The following is a 20,276-nucleotide window of genomic DNA, read 5'->3' on the forward strand; positions in this document are numbered from 1 at the left end:
TGAGCGGTTCTGGTACTATCCGATTAATAGCGCACTCTCCTCCTAGTACTTGCCCCTGGAAGTGTTATGTATGTCCGTTTTGTTAACAACCACGGCGGCTCCTTTCACTTCCGACCGAGCAAGTAGTAAGGGGGGTGAAAAAGACTCAGAGCCCCGGCCCCCGTCCCAATCCTGTACCTTCCGTTTCTGTGTCGACTACCAGCTGTTCAACAAGGGCACGCGTGGATTTTTAGACAATTTTAGCGCGCACAGGCTGTTCACTGTATCACTGCATTCTCTTTTATGCCCTTATTGTGGGAAAGTGTCACCATTTTTACACAGACTGTACATTTATCGGAGGTGCCCATAAGCTGAACAGAAGTGTCTCAACATTAAAGCAATAATAATATAGAGCTTCATACTGCGCTTAAGGAGCTGTCAACAACAAGTTTTGCTATTACTAATTGATTCAATTCACCTTCCTCTAAACAGTGAACACAAGCAACAAAATGAAAAAAAAATATTTGCGTTTCAATCTCAATTTGTAGTGTTATAATGAAATACAAAGCAATTAAAATTTGTGTTGTGAACTTGTGAGTGCAGAGTAGTGAGTGCAGAGTAGTGAGTGCAGAGTAGTGAGTGCAGAGTAGTGAGTAGTGAGTGCAGAGTAGTGAGTAGTGAGTGCAGAGTAGTGAGTAGTAAGTGCAGAGTAGTGAGTAGTGAGTGCAGAGTAGTGAGTGCAGAATAGTGAGTGCAGAGTAGTGAGTAGTGAGTGCAGAGTAGTGAGTGCAGAGTAGTGAGTGCAGAGTAGTGAGTGCAGAGTAGTGAGTGCAGAGTAGTGAGTGCAGAGTAGTGAGTAGTGAGTGCAGAGTAGTGAGTGCAGAGTAGTGAGTGCAGAGTAGTGAGTAGTGAGTGCAGAGTAGTGAGTAGTGAGTGCAGAGTAGTGAGTAGTGAGTGCAGAGTAGTGAGTGCAGTGAGTAGTGAGTGCAGAGTAGTGAGTGCAGTGAGTAGTGAGTGCAGAGTAGTGAGTGCAGAGTAGTGAGTGCAGAGTAGTGAGTGCAGAGTAGTGAGTAGTGAGTGCAGAGTAGTGAGTAGTGAGTGCAGAGTAGTGAGTAGTAAGTGCAGAGTAGTGAGTAGTGAGTGCAGAGTAGTGAGTGCAGAATAGTGAGTGCAGAGTAGTGAGTAGTGAGTGCAGAGTAGTGAGTGCAGAGTAGTGAGTGCAGAGTAGTGAGTGCAGAGTAGTCAGTGCAGAGTAGTGAGTGCAGAGTAGTGAGTGCAGAGTAGTGAGTAGTGAGTGCAGAGTAGTGAGTGCAGAGTAGTGAGTGCAGAGTAGTGAGTAGTGAGTGCAGAGTAGTGAGTAGTGAGTGCAGAGTAGTGAGTAGTGAGTAGTGAGTGCAGAGTAGTGAGTGCAGTGAGTAGTGAGTGCAGAGTAGTGAGTGCAGAGTAGTGAGTGCAGAGTAGTGAGTAGTGAGTGCAGAGTAGTGAGTAGTGAGTGCACAGTAGTGAGTAGTGAGTGCACAGTAGTGAGTAATGAGTGCAGAGTAGTGAGTAGTGAGTGCAGAGTAGTGAGTGCAGAGTAGTGAGTGCAGAGTAGTGAGTGCAGAGTAGTGAGTGCAGAGTAGTGAGTGCAGAGTAGTGAGTGCACAGTAGTGAGTGAGTGCACAGTAGTGAGTGAGTGCACAGTAGTGAGTGCACAGTAGTGAGTGCACAGTAGTGAGTGAGTGCACAGTATTGAGTGCACAGTAGTGAGTATTGAGTGCACAGTAGTGAGTGCAGAGTAGTGAGTGCAGAGTAGTGAGTAGTGAGTGCACAGTAGTGAGTAGTGAGTGCACAGTAGTGAGTAGTGAGTGCAGAGCAGTGAGTGCAGAGCAGTGAGTGCAGAGTAGTGAGTAGTGAGTACAGAGTAGTGAGTGCAGAGTAGTGAGTAGTGAGTGCAGAATAGTGAGTAGTGAGTGCAGAGTAGTGAGTGCAGAATAGTGAGTAGTGAGTGCAGAGTAGTGAGTAGTGAGTGCAGAGTAGTGAGTGCAGAGTAGTGAGTAGTGAGTGCAGAGTAGTGAGTAGTGAGTGCAGAGTAGTGAGTAGTGAGTGCAGAGTAGTGAGTAGTGAGTGCAGAGTAGTGAGTGCAGAGTAGTGAGTGCAGAGTAGTGAGTGCAGAGTAGTGAATAGTGAGTGCAGAGTAGTGAGTAGTGAGTGCAGAGTAGTGAGTGCAGAGTAGTGAGTGCAGAGTAGTGAGTGCAGAGTAGTGAGTGCAGAGTAGTGAGTAGTGAGTGCAGAGTAGTGAGTGCAGAGTAGTGAGTGCAGAGTAGTGAGTGCAGAGTAGTGAGTGCAGAGTAGTGAGTAGTGAGTGCAGAGTAGTGAGTGCAGAGTAGTGAGTGCAGAGTAGTGAGTGCAGAGTAGTGAGTGCAGAGTAGTGAGTAGTGAGTGCAGAGTAGTGAGTGCAGAGTAGTGAGTAGTGAGTGCAGAGTAGTGAGTGCAGAGTAGTGAGTGCAGAGTAGTGAGTAGTGAGTGCAGAGTAGTGAGTAGTGAGTGCACAGTAGTGAGTAGTGAGTGCAGAGTAGTGAGTAGTGAGTGCAGAGTAGTGAGTGCAGAGTAGTGAGTGCAGAGTAGTGAGTGCAGAGTAGTGAGTAATGAGTAGTGAGTAATGAGTGCACAGTAGTGAGTGCACAGTTGTGAGTGCACAGTAGTGAGTGCACAGTAGTGAGTGAGTGCACAGTATTGAGTGCACAGTAGTGAGTATTGAGTGCAGAGTAGTGCGTAGTGAGTGCAGAGTAGTGAGTAGTGAGTGCACAGTAGTGAGTGCACAGTAGTGAGTGCAGAGCAGTGAGTGCAGAGCAGTGAGTGCAGAGCAGTGAGTGTGCAGGGTGAACAATTCCAATCCATACCACATAATTCCATTACACACCATATGCATACACTCCATAACACATGGCTAAAAGACATTGCCATTTACAATGCCATTAGCTCTAACTCAAATAAATCCGAGACCTATTGCATTTCCAATGCTTGTTTACTTGGTTGGTTACTGTGGGAATCCTGGTGATTCTGAACCTATGGATTCGTCGACGTTTCAATGGTGCCGCATCAGAGAGAGAGATTCACCCCTGAGACACACGCGATAGATGCGAGAGGCCACTGAGCCATACTAGATCAACCAGAGGAAACCCCTGCTTTGATCTTTAAACCGTCCCCCTTCCCCTCTGTCTTGAGAAAGACCCGCCGTGACCACCTACAGGGGCACACAAGGGTCGAAACGTCGACGAATCCATAGGTTCAGAATCACCAGGATTCCCACAGTAACCAAAGGAATCCTCAGTTGCGATCAAACCATCATCTGACCAAACCCTAACTGTACCTGTATATACATCTGTATAGATTTATTTCCCGCACTGTATAGATTATCCTGTTCACTGAGCACTCTTTCACAAAAAGTCACAAAATTGTTTATCACGGTCTTTCTATGTATGTATAAATTAACTTATGAATGAAGTAATTCAGTTTTGTATAGAAGCAATCATTTATTAATATGTACAATACAATACTTTTGAACATATAACTTCGTTCTTCCGTGTTTTGAGCAATTGATTTCTCACTAAACACTAGTCCCTGTATCAGAGAGCTGATTTGTTTTCACTTGCATCTATGAGCATTGTTCAAATAACCTGTCTTACCCAACAGAACCAATTTTTTGTTGAACTACCCCAAACTTTGTGCCATGCTTTGGAATAGGGCTTGGCCACTGGACGTACTACCCTTGGACAGCAACATTTACAACAGAAGGGCCTTGTTTTTGCAGTTGTGCTGCAACAGTACTTGTCGCCCTGTACGCCAGTGGTAAACAACAGCACTCACCACATACCAGACGGCCACAGAACCCACCGTACACTCTGCACAGAAACCACTGGCTGCCCTACAAGCCAGATAAAAGGTCTCAAAAGAGGGACACATAATAGTAAAGAATGAGTTACATTAAAAAAGAAACATTTTTTTAAAGTTACCTGGTGTTTTCTAGTTGTCCAGTGCGGGCGGCGGACGCTGTGCAAATAGTGTTCAAATCTTTAGCTATTTCCTTGGAAGGCCAGTACTTGGCTGCAAGAACCTCTGTGCTTTCTGCTAAATGTTTCGCATCACCTGAAGTAGCAAGCAAGAAACACTGCAGTCATCAGAAATGTAAACGAGTAAGAAAAACGTAGTGCTTACACCTTACACATTCTAGAAAGCATGCACATTAACTTTACAAATGCAATACTCTTACTTTTAGGAACATTTCATCTACAATTCTTGGCATGTAAATGAAAAACAAACATACGAAGATGGATTGCAAGTGTGTTACAACTGGTTGCAATGTGGGGAACAATTCGATCTTACAAATGTTTTTATAGAACTGACCTGGCCTGTGCTGTGCTGTTTGGCATGTGTTTTGTTTATGTATTTGAGATTGTATCCTAGAATAACCGCACAAATTGAAATGTGTTTAGCGTTTGAAAGGATACATCTCATGAGATGTAGAATAATAATGCGGGTACCTATGTGAGATTGGCAGATTGGAACTGTGCGTTAATGTTGGCACAGAGAGAGAGAGAGTCAGAAGTCAAGATGGAACATTAATGTACATTTGAAACTTACAAGTTTCCTAAATGCTAGTAACTATTTCTATTTGCTTAGACCTTCTGTATGGTGCAGTTACAAAGATCACAAACGTGTACAGCACAATACAGTGGAAACCTGCCAAAAGTTTTTTGGAAGAGGTAATTTTTTAGATGTTTATGGAAAAGCAGTCATTTGGTTAGTGCTGGGTGGGATGGTCTTCCGCAGTGACGGACTACGTACCATGAATCAAAAGCCTCCATAGGATGCCAAGAGGACCTTTAAAGTGTGCTCGAGAAGTAGAGACGCACACGTCAGGGAGCTGTGTATTTATTTATGTTGTTTGTAGGGTACACTGGGGCATTGTCAGCGAGATACATGTGCACCACATAGAGTCCTGGATACAACCCTAGACAGGAAGCCAATGGAGAATCATTCTGGCTGCAGTGGTGGGTTACCAGGAGTGCTGTTTAGTTGAGAGTCAAACACTCAGCAGCTGTGGTGAATCCTGGGTGCTGCTCATGTCCAGATATGTACCTATCACTATCAGTTAATACCAGATACAGTTGATAGGAGCCCTTTCCAAGCCTCTGTACTGCCACAAGTGAGAGCTAAAGTAGGAAGGCGCTCATGTGGTATTCCTTTATAAAATCAAACCTAATTTAATTGCCAAGTAATGCAGCCTGAACCACCAGTTGAACCCTCACTCAATCCTTTTCAGGCTGTGCCCAGTCTCTAAAACGCACACGCTTCCCTGAACTTCGCCTGACAACGGTCTCTCAACACAGATAACCGAAACACCTTCTGAACTTTTGCCACAACCTGTCACAGTAGTCCCAGATTCTCCTACAAAACTCATCTCTGCAAAATGATCATCACCCTTATCTCCTATAACTTTTTTCTCCATATGTAATGACTTTTTTTTATCCAAATCACTCCTGTTGTAAATAGGTCTTGTAACACTATCTCTGACTCCAATGACTCTGATGAAGACAACGAGGCAGGTTTATAATCTTAATGATAATGTATCTCTGTTTTCTCTATGTGACACTGAATACTTTGCTCCTATATGCCTCTGCCTCCCCCGTAGGATCCCCGTTTATGCTTTTCATGAACTTACGCAGTCGTATTTTATATGTTTTGTACTTTACACCAACATAAAACTGCAACATATAAATACATAACTAAAATAAAGCAGCATCTAGATTCAGACGTCTCAAAGTGGAGATAAAGAGAACAGAGTCAGCGTGCACGTCAACAAGGAAGTCCAAGTGCATCGTGTAACCAGCTGGCTCTACGTCTTGAGCAAGGAAGAAGCAAGAAGGGCAGCGTCTGATAAAACTTGTGACCAGGATATAGTAGGCAATGTTGAAGTTTACTTTCATTGTAGTCACTGTAAGGCAGCTTCATCCTGTTTGCGCACTGTTGACTGCAGATGGATAAGGGAGTTACCAATAAAGTAAACTCAGTTCTGAATAAGCCCTATGGAAGAAGATAGTTTTACAGTTCCTAGAAAAGGGTAGCTTGGCATGTGGAGAAGTGTGGCTCAATGATTAGAGCGGCAGACCCTGATGCAGAGGTCTAGCCTGGGACCAGGGTTCAATTCCCCGCCTCGGTGGGTCTTGGGCTCAAAATTCCAAGGACCTGATAATTCTCGCCTCGGTGCCTATTCCAATCATGGGTCCCACTCTGCAACTCTGGGCAATAGCTTGCTTAATCTCCACAACGGCCCCCACAACGCTAAGGATGCCTGGCCTCCACCTTGGGGGTGCCCAGGAGTGGACGACCCACAGGGAAAGCCAGGATGGGTTCCACAGCGGTACTCGTACAAGCGCCTTGAGACCCTTGCGGGTGAGTAGTGTGCTATACAAGTATCAATTTACAAGTTTTTCCTGTCTTCCCTCCAGGAAACAATTGATAAAGAGGACGATCCCTGAGGAAGCGAGCCAGTGACCGCCCTCATGGAGGTCTTTTCTACCACGAGGAATTAGCATACAATATTGTGTGAGCTCAAGGCCTGCTTGTGGCACAGTGTAAACACCATATGTAGAGGGGATTCCCTTCTCAATGCTTCAATGTATCCTACACAATCTTTTGCACCAGAATTCAGCATTCCTCTAATGAGCATACAATGGGGATTGCTTGATAACACTGGTGGGGTCTGGATATATTTGCTGTATTAGGGCACTATACAAATCTGCTTCATCTGATCTAATCTGCATCCTATGTTTACTTTTATGAAATTTTGTAAGCACAATGTAAATGTCCAGTATTTGTAAAGCACAAACAATTCCCCGACGGTGTCAAGGCGCTGGGGGCCGTCGGGAAGAGTGAGCAAGCTATTGCCCAGAGTCACATGGTGCTGGGCTGATCAGCCGCAGGCACCGGTGATCGAACCCTGAGCCCACGGGTTATGGAGTCAGTCGCCCTGGACGCTGCGCCACACCTCTTCCACTGTATGCAGTGGCTTCTTAATGCTATAGAAGCTTCTAACAGAAAACGAAAGTTGAGTATTGTTATTGATCGCCTGAATTTAAGGCTTCCAGAATCTTTGCAGAGATAAACAGGGTTGTTACAGGGAGATAACAAAGGTCAGATGAATAATGTGATCAGAGTGAAGTGATTGTGTGCTCTGGTAAATTGTAATTTTGAGAGAAACGTGGGGAATGTCTGGTAGATAGTGCAAGTACCAAACACATAGTTTGCTGCACTCTTGAACTTTGGCAGTCAGAGCAGGGCTTTGAAGGTTTGACATATATCGATCCTCTTCTCCGCTTTCAAGGCTGGATATAGATTGTCCCTCTTCACGGCTTTCAAGGCTGGATATAGATTGTCCCTCTTCTCACAGTTTATGCAATAGTTCTACAGAGAGCTCCAGACAAGCTTTAGCCCCTGAACTAAATTCCAAGGAAGTATCAAGTAGACAGATTTCAAATAATCCAGCCTAGATGACAAACAGGTATTAAAAATCAGAGACTACGCAGAGAGTAGCAAAAACTGAAGAGGTCTGTTAAGCACCTGCAGATGCAACCAACAGGAACTAATTGCAGCCTTCACCTGCCGAGTTAACTTTAGTTCAGAGTCAAACTTGATGCCAAGATTTTTCCCAACTGGACTACACTAATAGGAGATCACAGTGAAACAACCCCTGCAGGAATTCCAGTGCTGGACACAAGACATCTCTAGAACCGATGGTAGTAGTGAGCCATGCAACAGTGGTTGTAGACGCCCCAATGTATCTGGAGTTACGACAACTGAAATATGACTGCAGAGGACAAAACAAAGGTGCTTATTTGGTGCAGTGAATGTGGTATTAAGATCGTTGTTGCTCTCATCTGAACATGAAAATCTTAACCACTTTTGCAGCTGGGGCAAAATCCTCAAAACTGTAATGGACACCAAAAGATGAAGACTGTCAAGATATCAGCCTGATGCTGTAGGAAGTTGGTCCCTCTGATCTAAGCCAAAATTATCCAGGTCTTAATGAAGGTTTTTTAAGTTCTCTATAGCCAGAATCCCACAGAGCGTCAGCGATCTTTGTAATCTTTCCAGTGGAGCTCTAGAGTCAGGGTCAGAAACTCAGCGGACCAGGCTTAGGGCACAGCAGTCAGAGAACCAGCCGACCTCAGGGTGGGATAATCGGAGAACGGGCTAACCTAAGTGTTGAACATTCAGAGACCCAACCAAGCTCACGGCGTGGAATTCAGAGAACCGTACAACCTCTAGGCCAGTACTTCCGACAACCAACAGAGCTTTGGGCCAGGCATTCACAGAATCAGCAGAGCATTGGCCAGACAGTCAGAGAACCAACCACCTCTGGGCCAGGAATTCAGAGAAACAACTTTCAGTAGGGGTGCCCACCAGGGGAACAGCCATCATTTCAGACAAGATCTACAGATAGGAGACCCATGGGGATCTTTGACAAGATAAAATAATAGAGCTGCTAACCCATCAAAGCTCTTTGGGAAATAACAGTGTTCAACTGCTCATTTTTCTGCAATTGAACCCACGAACATGCACATTCTAACAGCTTTTCCTGTAGTAAGCCTTCTTTTTTTCTGTATATAGAGAATTTAGGTGCAAAAAACTCGATCCTCCTACTGATCAGACCTCTACTGGAGCACCATACCCTATTCATTGGGGATCACTCCACTGCTCGTCTAGAACCCGCCTACTTATTATTCAGTGTCCGTTTAGAAATCTAGTGATCTGTATGACTGCAAAGTACACTGAAGCAACACTCTACAAAGCTCCCCTAATCAATGTGTAAATAAAAACTTTTGTGCCCTGCATAAAACTTTATTTGCTTGAGTCCTGAAGTGATCTGACACACACACACACACACACACACACACACACACACACACACACACACACACATAATATACATAGATAATTTACACACACACACTCACTACAAATAATACTATGCTAGACTGAGCATAAGAAACCAGACGCCGAAGACTAGGAGAACAACTGTGGTTTAACTGCTTGCAGAACTGAGGCAATGTTCAGACTCTAAAGATATCTCTAAAGATATCAGAGGAGAATTCTGAATATTACCAGCAACAAAGGAAAAAGCAGATGGATTCTGCGACATCTGGGGAAGGAAAAAAGATAAGCGGTAGGGCGAAGAGCTCTGCCAGGAGTATACCAGAATAAAGTGCGCTGCGATGGAGGCAGAGGGCCCTCAACTAACATTTCTTTTGACTTGGTAGCCGCCGAAGGGTTTTCAGAGGATTGGAAACTGATCAATTAATACTTGAGAAGGAGAAGCAAAGCTAACTTTAGAAAACCCTAGTTAGACATTGCTAATTGTTTTAAACTGGTAATTACTAAATGCTACCTCTGATGCATTGCAAAAAACTGAAAATGTAATAATTAGCCATGTTTCAAATATGTTTGAACACAAATAAAAAAGAGAAACCCAGAAATAAAAATGGCACCTTCAGTGATTAATGTCCACGCAGAGGTCATGCCAACATTCCGGTTCGGATGCAAGTTGTACTGGCTGCATTTATCAGCCAGGTTGGAAACGACATCCTTTCGCTGACGCAGGTAACGCTGTGCTATCCGCAAGGAAAATTTCTCCGGTTCTGAAAACCTCCTTTCAAGCTCTTCTGCGGTGACAAGATGTTGGATCTGTCCTTTGTGGGACAGGTTTATATCAAACATGGAGTACACCGAACCAAAGACTAAAACATAAAAAGAGTTTATGACACAGCGATATTGATAAAATGTGAAATGAGGGGTGCAGAAATGCAAACTCTTTTGACTGCTTAACAAAGAAGTCACAAATACAATTCAAATATGCCTAAAGTGGCTGAAAAGAAAAATGTTACCAACCTGTAAAAAAGATTCTGTTTGAGTCAATTGCTCTCCACACCACTGGAGTCAAGCTATCCTGGCTGATTACGGCTGATACCCAGAAACCGGTCCTAGGATGCTTGATTCCGGTCCAGGGAAGACAAGGCTTGGCAGTTCGGGCTGGACTGTTCCCATGAGGCACAGGGTCAAGGCTGATTTGCATATGGCCATGTCTGAACTGGGCTGGTATGGTGAGCAAAAAAACTATGGATTTAGGCCCAGATCTCTGCACTGGGGTGAACGTATGACATTGTTCTGCATTCTGTCCATCAATTGTTGTTTTTGCAAGTGAAGATTCAGATGGGTCATCTTAAGTCAGCAAATAATTAAAATATTTTCTAATGCAGTCCGATATCCTCAATTCTCTAATTTAAGGCACAGAGTTGTTGAGCTGTGTCTGCGCTGTGGGTATTCTAGTGTGGTGCAAGTGCTACAGCTCTGTACTCTAGTGAAAGAGAAATGATTTGGACACTGATCATATGCTTACACAATGTCCTGCTATCACAGGGGGTGATTGATAAACCTATCATTTAGCACACAGTTTTGCAGAAGCATCCGTCAGTGGTATCTTGTTTGGTTTGGTAATTGCACTTTTGGTCCCAAAGCAAGTCTCAGTCTTCTTTATTGACTGCACAGCTGTTGGCCAACAGTTACCTGCACACAGTTGGCTAGACAAGGAACCACCACCAGTGTCTCTGTAGCCTCAGTACATTTAAACATGCTTCTTTTTCAATGGATGGATACGCAGGGCTCAAAACATGTATTCCTTCTTTTGAAAAAATTTTTAATTATGTGGAAAATTAGTTGGGGATCCAATATGTATTGTGCCTAAGAATTTCAGTAATCACAGTACATTTGACTGATCGTACCATATTCTAGCAATGCAGCACCAAACTCAACACCTTAAGTCTTCTGTCTCCCTTTGAATCCGGCAGAAAGTAGGCATCTCTCTATCATAAGGGAGATGGAAGCAAGATTCACCCACCTCTCCCATAATAGCACAAGCCAACAACATATATGCCCAGTTTGGCTGTAGTATGCAAGTGAGCAAGCACAACAAACCTACTTGGAACTAGCTGAGACCAACAATATCTTTTCTTTTTATGGTTTCTTTCATTTACTGCACCACCTACGTAGTGTGTAGTCCTGATAACAGGTAAAATAAAGAAGTAACACAAATACTATGTTAAAATTTTTAAAAATGAAGTTAATCTGGAGAGCATATAATAAGCAACTGCCAGTTCTAATGGTTTTTAAAGTTATTTAAAAAAAATATTGTTTAGAATTTCATTTGGCACTTCCAAGGAACAAGAATTTAACCATGACATTAGTTTAGAGAACAGTGAAAGATCATTGGGTGTTTCTCTTGCCTTAATAGTATGGCATAGTATGGATAGTATGACTTCATTGAGTTTTAATAAAAACAAAGTGAAGCCCCATATAAACTAGCGGTGCCAAATAAGTATGCAATTGTCTGCTATATGAAGTCTTCAAAGACAACCCAACCTCAATATGGAGCAAAGACTATTATAGAGTTTGTGTTTATGTGGCATGTGAGGTTGTGATATAATGAAAGTGTAAAACAGGCCATTGTATGTTCCTTCTTTTTTGTTTATATTTTTGATTGTTAAGAGGTTCTCAAATTGATTATGTTGCAGCCATGAAGAAGTGGGGGCATTCCTGCGAACCCCGTGCTAGCTGTTAACATCGGATTGGTATTGTGGACCTCAAATCTAGGCCTTCATATCAAATACAGAAAAAAACTATGTGTAAACAGGTCATTCAAATAAAGCACTATGACATTGGGTGTATTTTATGCCAAATTTATAAACTAAACAAGCAAAAAGGGCTTTTTATTATATGCATATATGGGCTTTTATATGATGTGCTTATAAATATGAAAAAGATTTTTGCAAATTAGTACATGAAGGTCAATTAATCAATCAGTATGTATACAGCGCAGCACATCACCCCTGAGGGTATCCAGGTGCTGCGGTTTTGCTGGTCTCAGTCAAAAAGCCAGGTATTGAGTCCCTTTCTGATGGCCCCTAGATAGGACGACGTTCCCAGATGGAGAGATAGGTAGTTCGAGTACTTGACGGCGCGGTAAGAGAAGGAAAGACCTCCACTGCTGCTTCGGACGATGCAGAGAGTGTGGGCGAGGGAGGTGGATTGCAGGTGTCTGGAGAAAATGCAGGCAGTGGTTAATGTAGGCTGGTCCCGGATAGTGGAGTACCTTGTAGGCGTTTGTCAACATCTTGAACTGGCATCTCGTCTGAACGGGGGCAGGTGGAGGGCCCTGAGGTGGGGAGTGGTGTGAGTCCATCTGGGGAGGTCGAGGACGAGCCTTGCCACTGTGTTCTGTATGGTCTGGAGACTCTTGAGGAATTGGGTAGTGATTTCATCATAGAGTGCAATTCTGTAGTCTAGCCGACTGGTGACGAGGGCCTGAGAGATGATTTTTCTGCTGTTGACGTGGATCCATCTTTAGATTTTCCTGAGCATGCAAAGGGTGTGGAAGCATGAAGAAGTGACTGTGTTGACCTGGCACTTCATGGTGAGTTTGGTGTCTGGGATGATGCCAAGGTTACAGGTCAAAGTTCGAGGGGGCACCCGGTGTCACCCCATTAAGGTGTTATTTTCAAAGATCAGCATTTCTGTTTTGCCTGTGTTGAGTTTCAGGCAGTTGGTCCTCATCCAGTTGGCGAAATTCATCATGTCGATGTAGAAGTTTGTCTTGGTGATGGTGGGGTTATGTGTTAGAGGGAGGATGAGTTGATGAGGTTTTGATGTTGAGGCCATGGGTTCAGATGATGTCTGCCAGGGGTGTCATGTACGTGTTGAAAACGGTGGGGCTGAGGAATGAACCCAGAGGTATGCCGCAGATGATGTTCTTGACTCTGAGGAGTAGGGTGGTAGGAGAATTCTTTGGGTGCGTCCTGTGAGGATGTAAGATGTCTATATGTTTATTAAATTGTTCATATAATACCCCCCTAAAACATACAATGAACTATGGCTTAATGTATGTCAGTGTGATCTTCTAGTATTTTGGGTGAGAACTGCAGGGCCATTAATGCTGATCAAAACCCCCTGATATCTTTATATTGAGTTTGTATCAATTAGGCACTGTAATTTTTGTGAAATTATATATTGGTCATAAATAATCTTGCTATTTTTATTGAGACTGGTTTGCCAATTACATTTTCTTTTGAAAGTGATAAAATTGTTCAATGTGCCAAAAAACTAAAAGATTTGGCATTCAGGCTAGCTAAAAACAACATAATAAACCGGACAAAGGAGAAATATGATATCTTGGTTGAGGTCTATTTGAAATTTCCAGATGATGTCAAAGATACAAAAAGAAGTAAGTTCCTACAATATTAGAATATGCATTAGGTTGCGTTTTCAGGTATGCTAAACAATTGGACAAAACAGTTGAAAATATTCCAAAGACTATTGTTACCTCCGATACTTCTAGTGTCGATTCTCTGAGCTCAAGTTTTGAAGAACGTAATAAAGGTGGTGAGAGAACTATATAATTTTTAGAGTAGCAAAGAAGGATGAGATTAGCAAAAACAGCTCGGAACAGAGAGCTCAGTGTAACACAGGATCAGTTACACAGGAGGAGAAAAAGAAAAGCTTAAAAGCGTAGGGGTCAAGACACTATCGCAGATGAGCGCAGAACAGCAATAGGTTATCTGATTACTGATCTGTTGGATAGATGGTTATCAAATGCTGAGATTCAATGTTTAAAAGGTCTCTCATATGCTCGGATGAGAGTCACTTTGAAATAATTGATCCTAAAAAAAGACTTATAAAAATTCACTGGAAATCTGAAGTTGAAATAAATTATTTTCAATTATTGTGAAGAAGAAATTAGAGATTGCAAAAACCCTAATGAAATGACCCTTAAGGACCAGCAAGATATCCAACTTTTGATGAGTTTACAAACCAATGAGGTCCATGGCATTGAGGGTCTAATCTAAAATATGGAGATGGAAAAAGTGATTTGTTTTACTAGTACATTGCCCAATAAATCTTGTTTTATACCGGCCATGAAGGAATATCATGTAATGGAGGTCTTGTATAAATTGGAGTCAAGTCTTTGAGCAAGTTAAGACAAACAGCCGTAAGAACAAAATGACCAAAAGTGAGATCCACTTCAAAGTCTTGTTAATGATAGAACAGTTATAATACACAAAGCTGACAAGGGAGAAAATGTCAGTATGAACTCTGACTCCTATGACCGTGAAGCTATTAGACGGCTTATAGTATCGAAAGATTATGAGAAAGTACGCACCAAACAGTTATACGAACCAAAGAAATTGGTGTCCCTTACTTAAAAAATGGGTGAAATATGGTATATTGGATCAGCAAGTGTAAAAATATTTAGAAGTAAAAAGTTCTGTGACATCATTATATACTTTCTTCCTAAGATTCATAAATGTGTAGTCCATTGTGCAGGCTGATCCTCTCTAGAATTGGGTCATACACTGAGAAGATATCAGAATGCATTAAGAAGTTTTTAGCACCTATGGTTGGATAGTTACCATCATGCATTAGAGATTGTGAAGTTCTTCAGAAAAAAAGTAATATCCCATGGCAGAACATTTACAGGTTGTTAAAAATGGATGTCTAGACTCTGTAGAATCATAGATCATGATTATGGTATACAGGCCATCAATATATAAGATATTTATATAATCTAAACCAGACAGCCATATCCAGCAGGTGAACATGATTGTTCTATACAAAATCAATTTGTTCTATCAAAAATGGGTATTAAATGGAAGACAGATTTGCTCCCTCATATGCCAAACTCTTCATGGGGTGGTTTGAAATGGAGAATGCCTGCAATGAAAATCTGCAATGAAAATCTGTAATGAAAATCTGTACAAAGGCGTAGTATATTACGTTTTTCTAGGATATATTTATTGACAGTGTCTTATTGAGATGGCTCTTACTGATGTAAATATATGTTACTATATGTAATTATCAATTGCTGTAGAATATTCACTTTAATATACAGCTGACAATGCAATACTGCAGAACAAAAACCTGTTTGCTTGTTTTAGAACTTTATATGAGTGGAAAAAGTTATGCAACAGCAGTCAACGGCACTTGTTTTTCAGGACATCCACATGCCCAGAAGAATATTATCCCCGATAGGGAGTTATTACTATGCTAATCCTAGTGTCCTCTCAGATCTACAACTAAAACCCAATTTAGAGCAGGTACTTTAGCCACAACAACCCCAGAGGCAGAAGTATGGTAGAGCAAAAGCAGGGTCCTTCAGCATTCTGTTATATACGAACCCAGCAGACCTGTCACGAAGGATTTGTCACTCAAGAATGATTAAATGTTCATGGAAGAGGGAAGGAGGTGACGCAAGGCTACTTTCAGATGACCACTGAGTCAGTAAATAGTGCAGGCCCATTATGGGAGGACTGTCAGATAGTGGTGAGAGGGGTCTAAATAACCAAACAGTCTGGGGTACTGAGATCTCTTCACACACATTTGCAGAGATTGGAGAGGGATCTTACAGAATTAGATTCTCATAATATGTCAGCAGGGATCAGGAAGTGTTAGCAAACTTATATCTTAAACTCCAGGAATAGAGGGAGATAGCAGACCGAGAAGTTCACTTTTTGGGAAATACACCACCACCAGGAAATATGGTCAAATAGGTAAAACTGTAACAGGGAATTATACAAAAGTTAGCAGCCTTTTAACACCAAGCCTTTTAACACCAAGCTGGAAACGCCTAATAACGATATGGAGTACTTGTGGAGGACAGCAGATGAAAATTGCTTGTGGACCAATGAAAAAAGGAAAACAAGCGTCAACGGGTCTTGCCTTTATGATGTCAGTGCCAAGCTACCGACTTTGCCAGTGGTTCTTTGTAAAGCATCGTTTTAAAAACCCCCTGAAAAAAGCATTTAAAGTACTGCAGGAAAAGAAAACGCGCCTTAAAGTGCCTTGAAACTCAACATTTAATTAACTTTTTCCACTCGCTATGTGCGCCATTGTTTACTTGTCACATACTTTTCATGAACGAAACTGACTAGAATCTAAAAAGAATTGTCACAATTTAAAGAAAAACACTTACTGCTGCATAATTGACTTCCCGAGGACTCAGAACTAAAACAAAGGCCCAGCACGGCCTCCAGGAGAAGAGAGATTTCCTTTTCATTCAGGGTAAGTCCACTTTGGTCTCAAACAGCTAAGTTAAGTGCAGCTGCCCACCCAACCTCCTACACCATAAGTACTGCCTTTCATGCCAAGCCCATGTGGAACACTGGAGATAAAACAAAAACAACCTGTAGTCTGTTATTTTGTCAAACCCCTGTAAAAATATGCTTTTTAGAACAAGCAAAGAAGGGTTGGGTGCAATACAGAGAGAGAGGGGGAGAGGATATGAGGAGGAAGCAGAACAGAGGAAGAAAGCAAGAAACCATATGAACTACCAAGGAATGCAAAAATAAAGAAGTAACTCCCGGATTTGATCCACAGAAGAATACAAGTCATCCAGTCAAGAGGATGGTAAAGAAATTATGCTCAAGCGGAGGGACAAAAACAAGAAGAGGAAGAAAAGACAATAAAAACGAAGCAAGGAAACAAGATTTAGAAGAAAGCCAACCAATGGTAAGAAATGGTGTGACCCAAAGCCAGCTCCAAGTGTATTGTATTATACACAATATGTCAGTGGCAACAGACAGCTAAAAGCTGTATGTATGCGAGACTTGACGAGGAAGCCCTCACTCCCTGAAGCCATGTAGAACATGTGCAATAGTTCTGACTTACATCTTGTACAGCTGAGCAAGTTCCCACTTCAGTTGATACCTAATAACATACATATCTATACTGCAGTATATGACTGTTCTCTTTACTGTGCCACCAAGTCACCCATGTTTGTGGAGCCATTTTATTATTGCTTTACAAAGACCATTCAAAGCACACATTTAATGGCTTCGGAAATATCTGCCGAGCCATGCTTCAATTCTGGAGAACTTTCACCAGAACATGAAAACAACATGCTTAAGAAAATTAGCACCATCTTTGATAGCAGCCTCACAACACGCAGTTAATAGAAGTACTTTGCTGTCACAAAACGGTATGATTGGTTAGATTAAATTCAAGGCTCTTCACCGATCCTCAAATTTGCTATGAATTCAGAACAAACCTCAAAGCAACACAACTTTATGTTTAACAGAGTCAATGAAAAAATATACTGAATAATATTTTGTTACCAAAATTTGGATAGTTGTTTTTTTCTGATAAAAAGGGAGTTAATGTTAATGTTAACTAACCTCCACTAACTACTCCTTGGTCTGCAGCCCATGATTCTGTAGAGAGAAAGAGCAATTATGAGGTTAGCAAACACAGAATGATTAAAACGAAATAAGGACAGGCGACTGGTACAACTTTGGTTACATTCCAAGTATATGAAAACAATGGCAACTCCCATGTCTGAAACAAGTGTACAGACGTGTAATGGCATGGATACATATAGGTTATCATACTGCTCTTCTCCAGTATAAAAGTGAGTCTCCATGCACCCTCTGTGACAAGTACCTCTTCTACCTCTAGACATTAAAAATAAATAATCTTCCAGTGAGTGGCCTATGGACAACCAGTAGGTGAGTATAATCCTGTTAACTTCCCACACCATGTAGCAGCTACGGAAGCAAGCACACCACAGCCACCTTCACCAGAGCACACACGCTAGAACTGGGACACAAAAGAGTATAATGACGATCATTTTGAAGTTCCTCGCTCCTCATTTTCATCACAGTCCTAGTGATACCAGGATTCAAGCATACTCTGAAAGCTTGCAAGAGCGTGGGTCACTTAAGACATCACACGTGTTATATTCAGAATGTTCTACTCAAACAGATACCGCCTCCTGGACTGCCACTCCAAACTATTACTGGTGAGGAGTAAACATAGATGGACTGGTCCATGTTACAGTCAAAGACACCCCAAAACACTCGGTCTCGGAGGTCACAGGGCCTTAGTGGAATGACCTAGAACCAGAAGCAGAGACCTATTTGCAACAAAGGTGGGGAGCCATCCATGCACATCCTTGGGGTCACAGAGGAGGTTGCCTTTCTTTGTTTGGAAATCATGAGACACAGAATGCCCCTGATGCAATTAGGGTTTTGTACAATCTGGCTAGGCTCTCACTGCCCTCTCATAATTTAAACCTATGATGTCCTGCACCCATAAGAGGAGAGGGAGTAAAGTACAGAGACTGGGGGGACTGAGATCCTGATTTAAATGAACGTCAGTTGAAATCTGGAGAAGAATAAAGGAATGGAGCCTTCGTTAGAAACCTCAGATACAGTTCCCAAACTTCCTCCATCCCAATAACAAAGTTATGGTCACATTGAAATAATCTGTAAGTTAACTGTAACAGGGACCCCTCCATAAAGAATTCCAGAGTATTATAAACCGCAAGTCAATGTGATTAAATTGTTTGATGTTGCACCGTGCTCGAACACACAACCAGTGAAGGGAGTGGGCACTAAGCATGGTTAGGTGCCAACACTACTGCCTCCTTTACAATATCGCTGCGTTGCGGACAGGTTTGTCCCATTTCATGCCGAAAAAACCTCCGGCACTTAACTCCCTGCCTTAGAAGACTAGATTATTGGAGAATAGGACAAGTCAAGAGCAGGATACGTGCTCTCGTTAGTGATATCTGCCTCACCGAAGGGAACCAAGACATGTCGTTCACCACTAACACCACCAGGGTCTCCTCTTTTTTTAAACATATTTTATTTCCTTAGGTCCACTGCATATTCATACATTCACCCCTTAGTACATTGCAGTGTTTTCAATTCGCATTATATTACATTTTTCTTATACATTCTTCATCCCTTAGTGTTCATCTGTACTTGCAGGTACCTTCTGATTCAACTATTCTTGTTTGAAACCCTCCCCCAACTCCCCCCTTCTCACTGCAGTTATTTTATTGACCTCATTTCTAATAGTTGTCGCTTTCCTTGCTACGCATTGGTTATTCGTGTAGCTTTTGTGTTTTTCTCCCTTTGTACCACCTTACTCACCACCAGGGTCTCCTCTTGCATGTTCTTTATCAAGGCTCTGAGTATCATGTGGGTTAAGTGAACGAAGACCCTGAGAACACTTAAGAGATATGACATCATTCCCCAAGCCACGTGACGCCACAGGAGCCCCAGAAGGTGGCAGATGTGTAGAAATCCATCCAGTCTGAAGTAATCCAGGGACTGGAGTAAATACAGATTCAACCCATCTGTCAGGTCACCTTTTCCTCGGAGTGTACCAGGCCTCAGAATGGCAGAATCAAGTGTGGGTGTTCTTCCAGAAAATGTGCCCCTATCACTTTTTTTTATTGTGCCTGCTATCAAATATTTCAGCTGCTCTCTGAAGGAGCAGTAAAAACCTAGCAGCACTTGAGCGGGTATCCCAGGTGTGATAGTTAGGGCCAAGAACGCAACAGGAGATCTGAGTAGGGAAGGACATGAGTGGGTATCCCAAGATGGGCATAGAGCACTAGGAGCACTAGAGAAGCTATTCCAGAAATGAGAGAGACGGCCAACAGCATCAAAGCGAGTATCTCAAAAGAGATAGTCTGGACTGACAGCAGCCGGACGGGTATCCCATGAGCACAGGACTGGCAACACTTGAGCAGGTATGTAAGGAAGAACCAACAGGACCTATAACACTTAAGAGGGTGTCCAATGAAGGAAGGCTTGGACACGCAAAACATGAGGGTATTCCAAAGGGAGCAGGAAAGATTGGCAGCGCCTTTGTGGATATCCCAGGAAGAACATCTAGAAAGGCAGAACAGGAGTAGGTACCCCAAGCGGGACAATGCTTACTTGCATCATCTGAGCTGGTATGACAGGAGAGACATCGAAGACTGAGATCACTAGAGCCTGATTCCTAGAAGGGACAGACAGGGCTGACATCCCTGAAGGGATATCCAGATGGAACAGATGAGACATGCAGGAACTGAGCAGATATTCCATAAGGTACAGGATTACAGGCAGAATCTGATAGTCATTTCTGTCCTTCATATGGACAGTATGAACTAATAGCATCCGGGCCGGTATCCCAACAAGTTACACACACTCAGGACTAGCAACACTGGCTCAGTGGGCCAGGAAGGATCATCAGCACTAACAGGGATATCCATGGAAGGACAGTTTGGACACAAAGCAAATGGGGATATTCTATCTGGAACAACCATGACTGCCAGCATCTGAGTGGGTGCCGCAGGAGTAACAGCTGGAATGGTAGCACCTGAGTAGGTGACCCCATGAGGGACAAACTGTACTTGCAGCAGCTGAGCTGGTGTG

General features: G+C 42.6%; 1 protein-coding gene across 4 annotated transcripts in view; it reads right to left on the reverse strand.

Annotated features, from left to right (window-relative positions):
- The window catches only part of LOC147718363 (uncharacterized), a 96,629-nt gene that overhangs the window by 42,766 nt on the left and 33,587 nt on the right, over positions 1 to 20,276 (reverse strand). For all 4 annotated transcript variants that reach the window (XM_086918314.1, XM_086918316.1, XM_086918318.1 and 1 more), the window contains 3 exons: positions 17,241 to 17,276; positions 9,510 to 9,758; positions 3,975 to 4,107 (listed from right to left, as the gene is read on the reverse strand). In XM_086918314.1, the coding sequence (XP_086774440.1) occupies positions 3,975 to 4,107; positions 9,510 to 9,758; positions 17,241 to 17,276 (418 nt within the window). The remainder of the gene's footprint in view (positions 1 to 3,974; positions 4,108 to 9,509; positions 9,759 to 17,240; positions 17,277 to 20,276) is intronic.

This window comes from Lissotriton vulgaris, chromosome 4_1, assembly GCF_964263255.1.
Source record: "Lissotriton vulgaris chromosome 4_1, aLisVul1.2, whole genome shotgun sequence".
Taxonomy (NCBI): Eukaryota; Metazoa; Chordata; class Amphibia; order Caudata; family Salamandridae; genus Lissotriton; species Lissotriton vulgaris.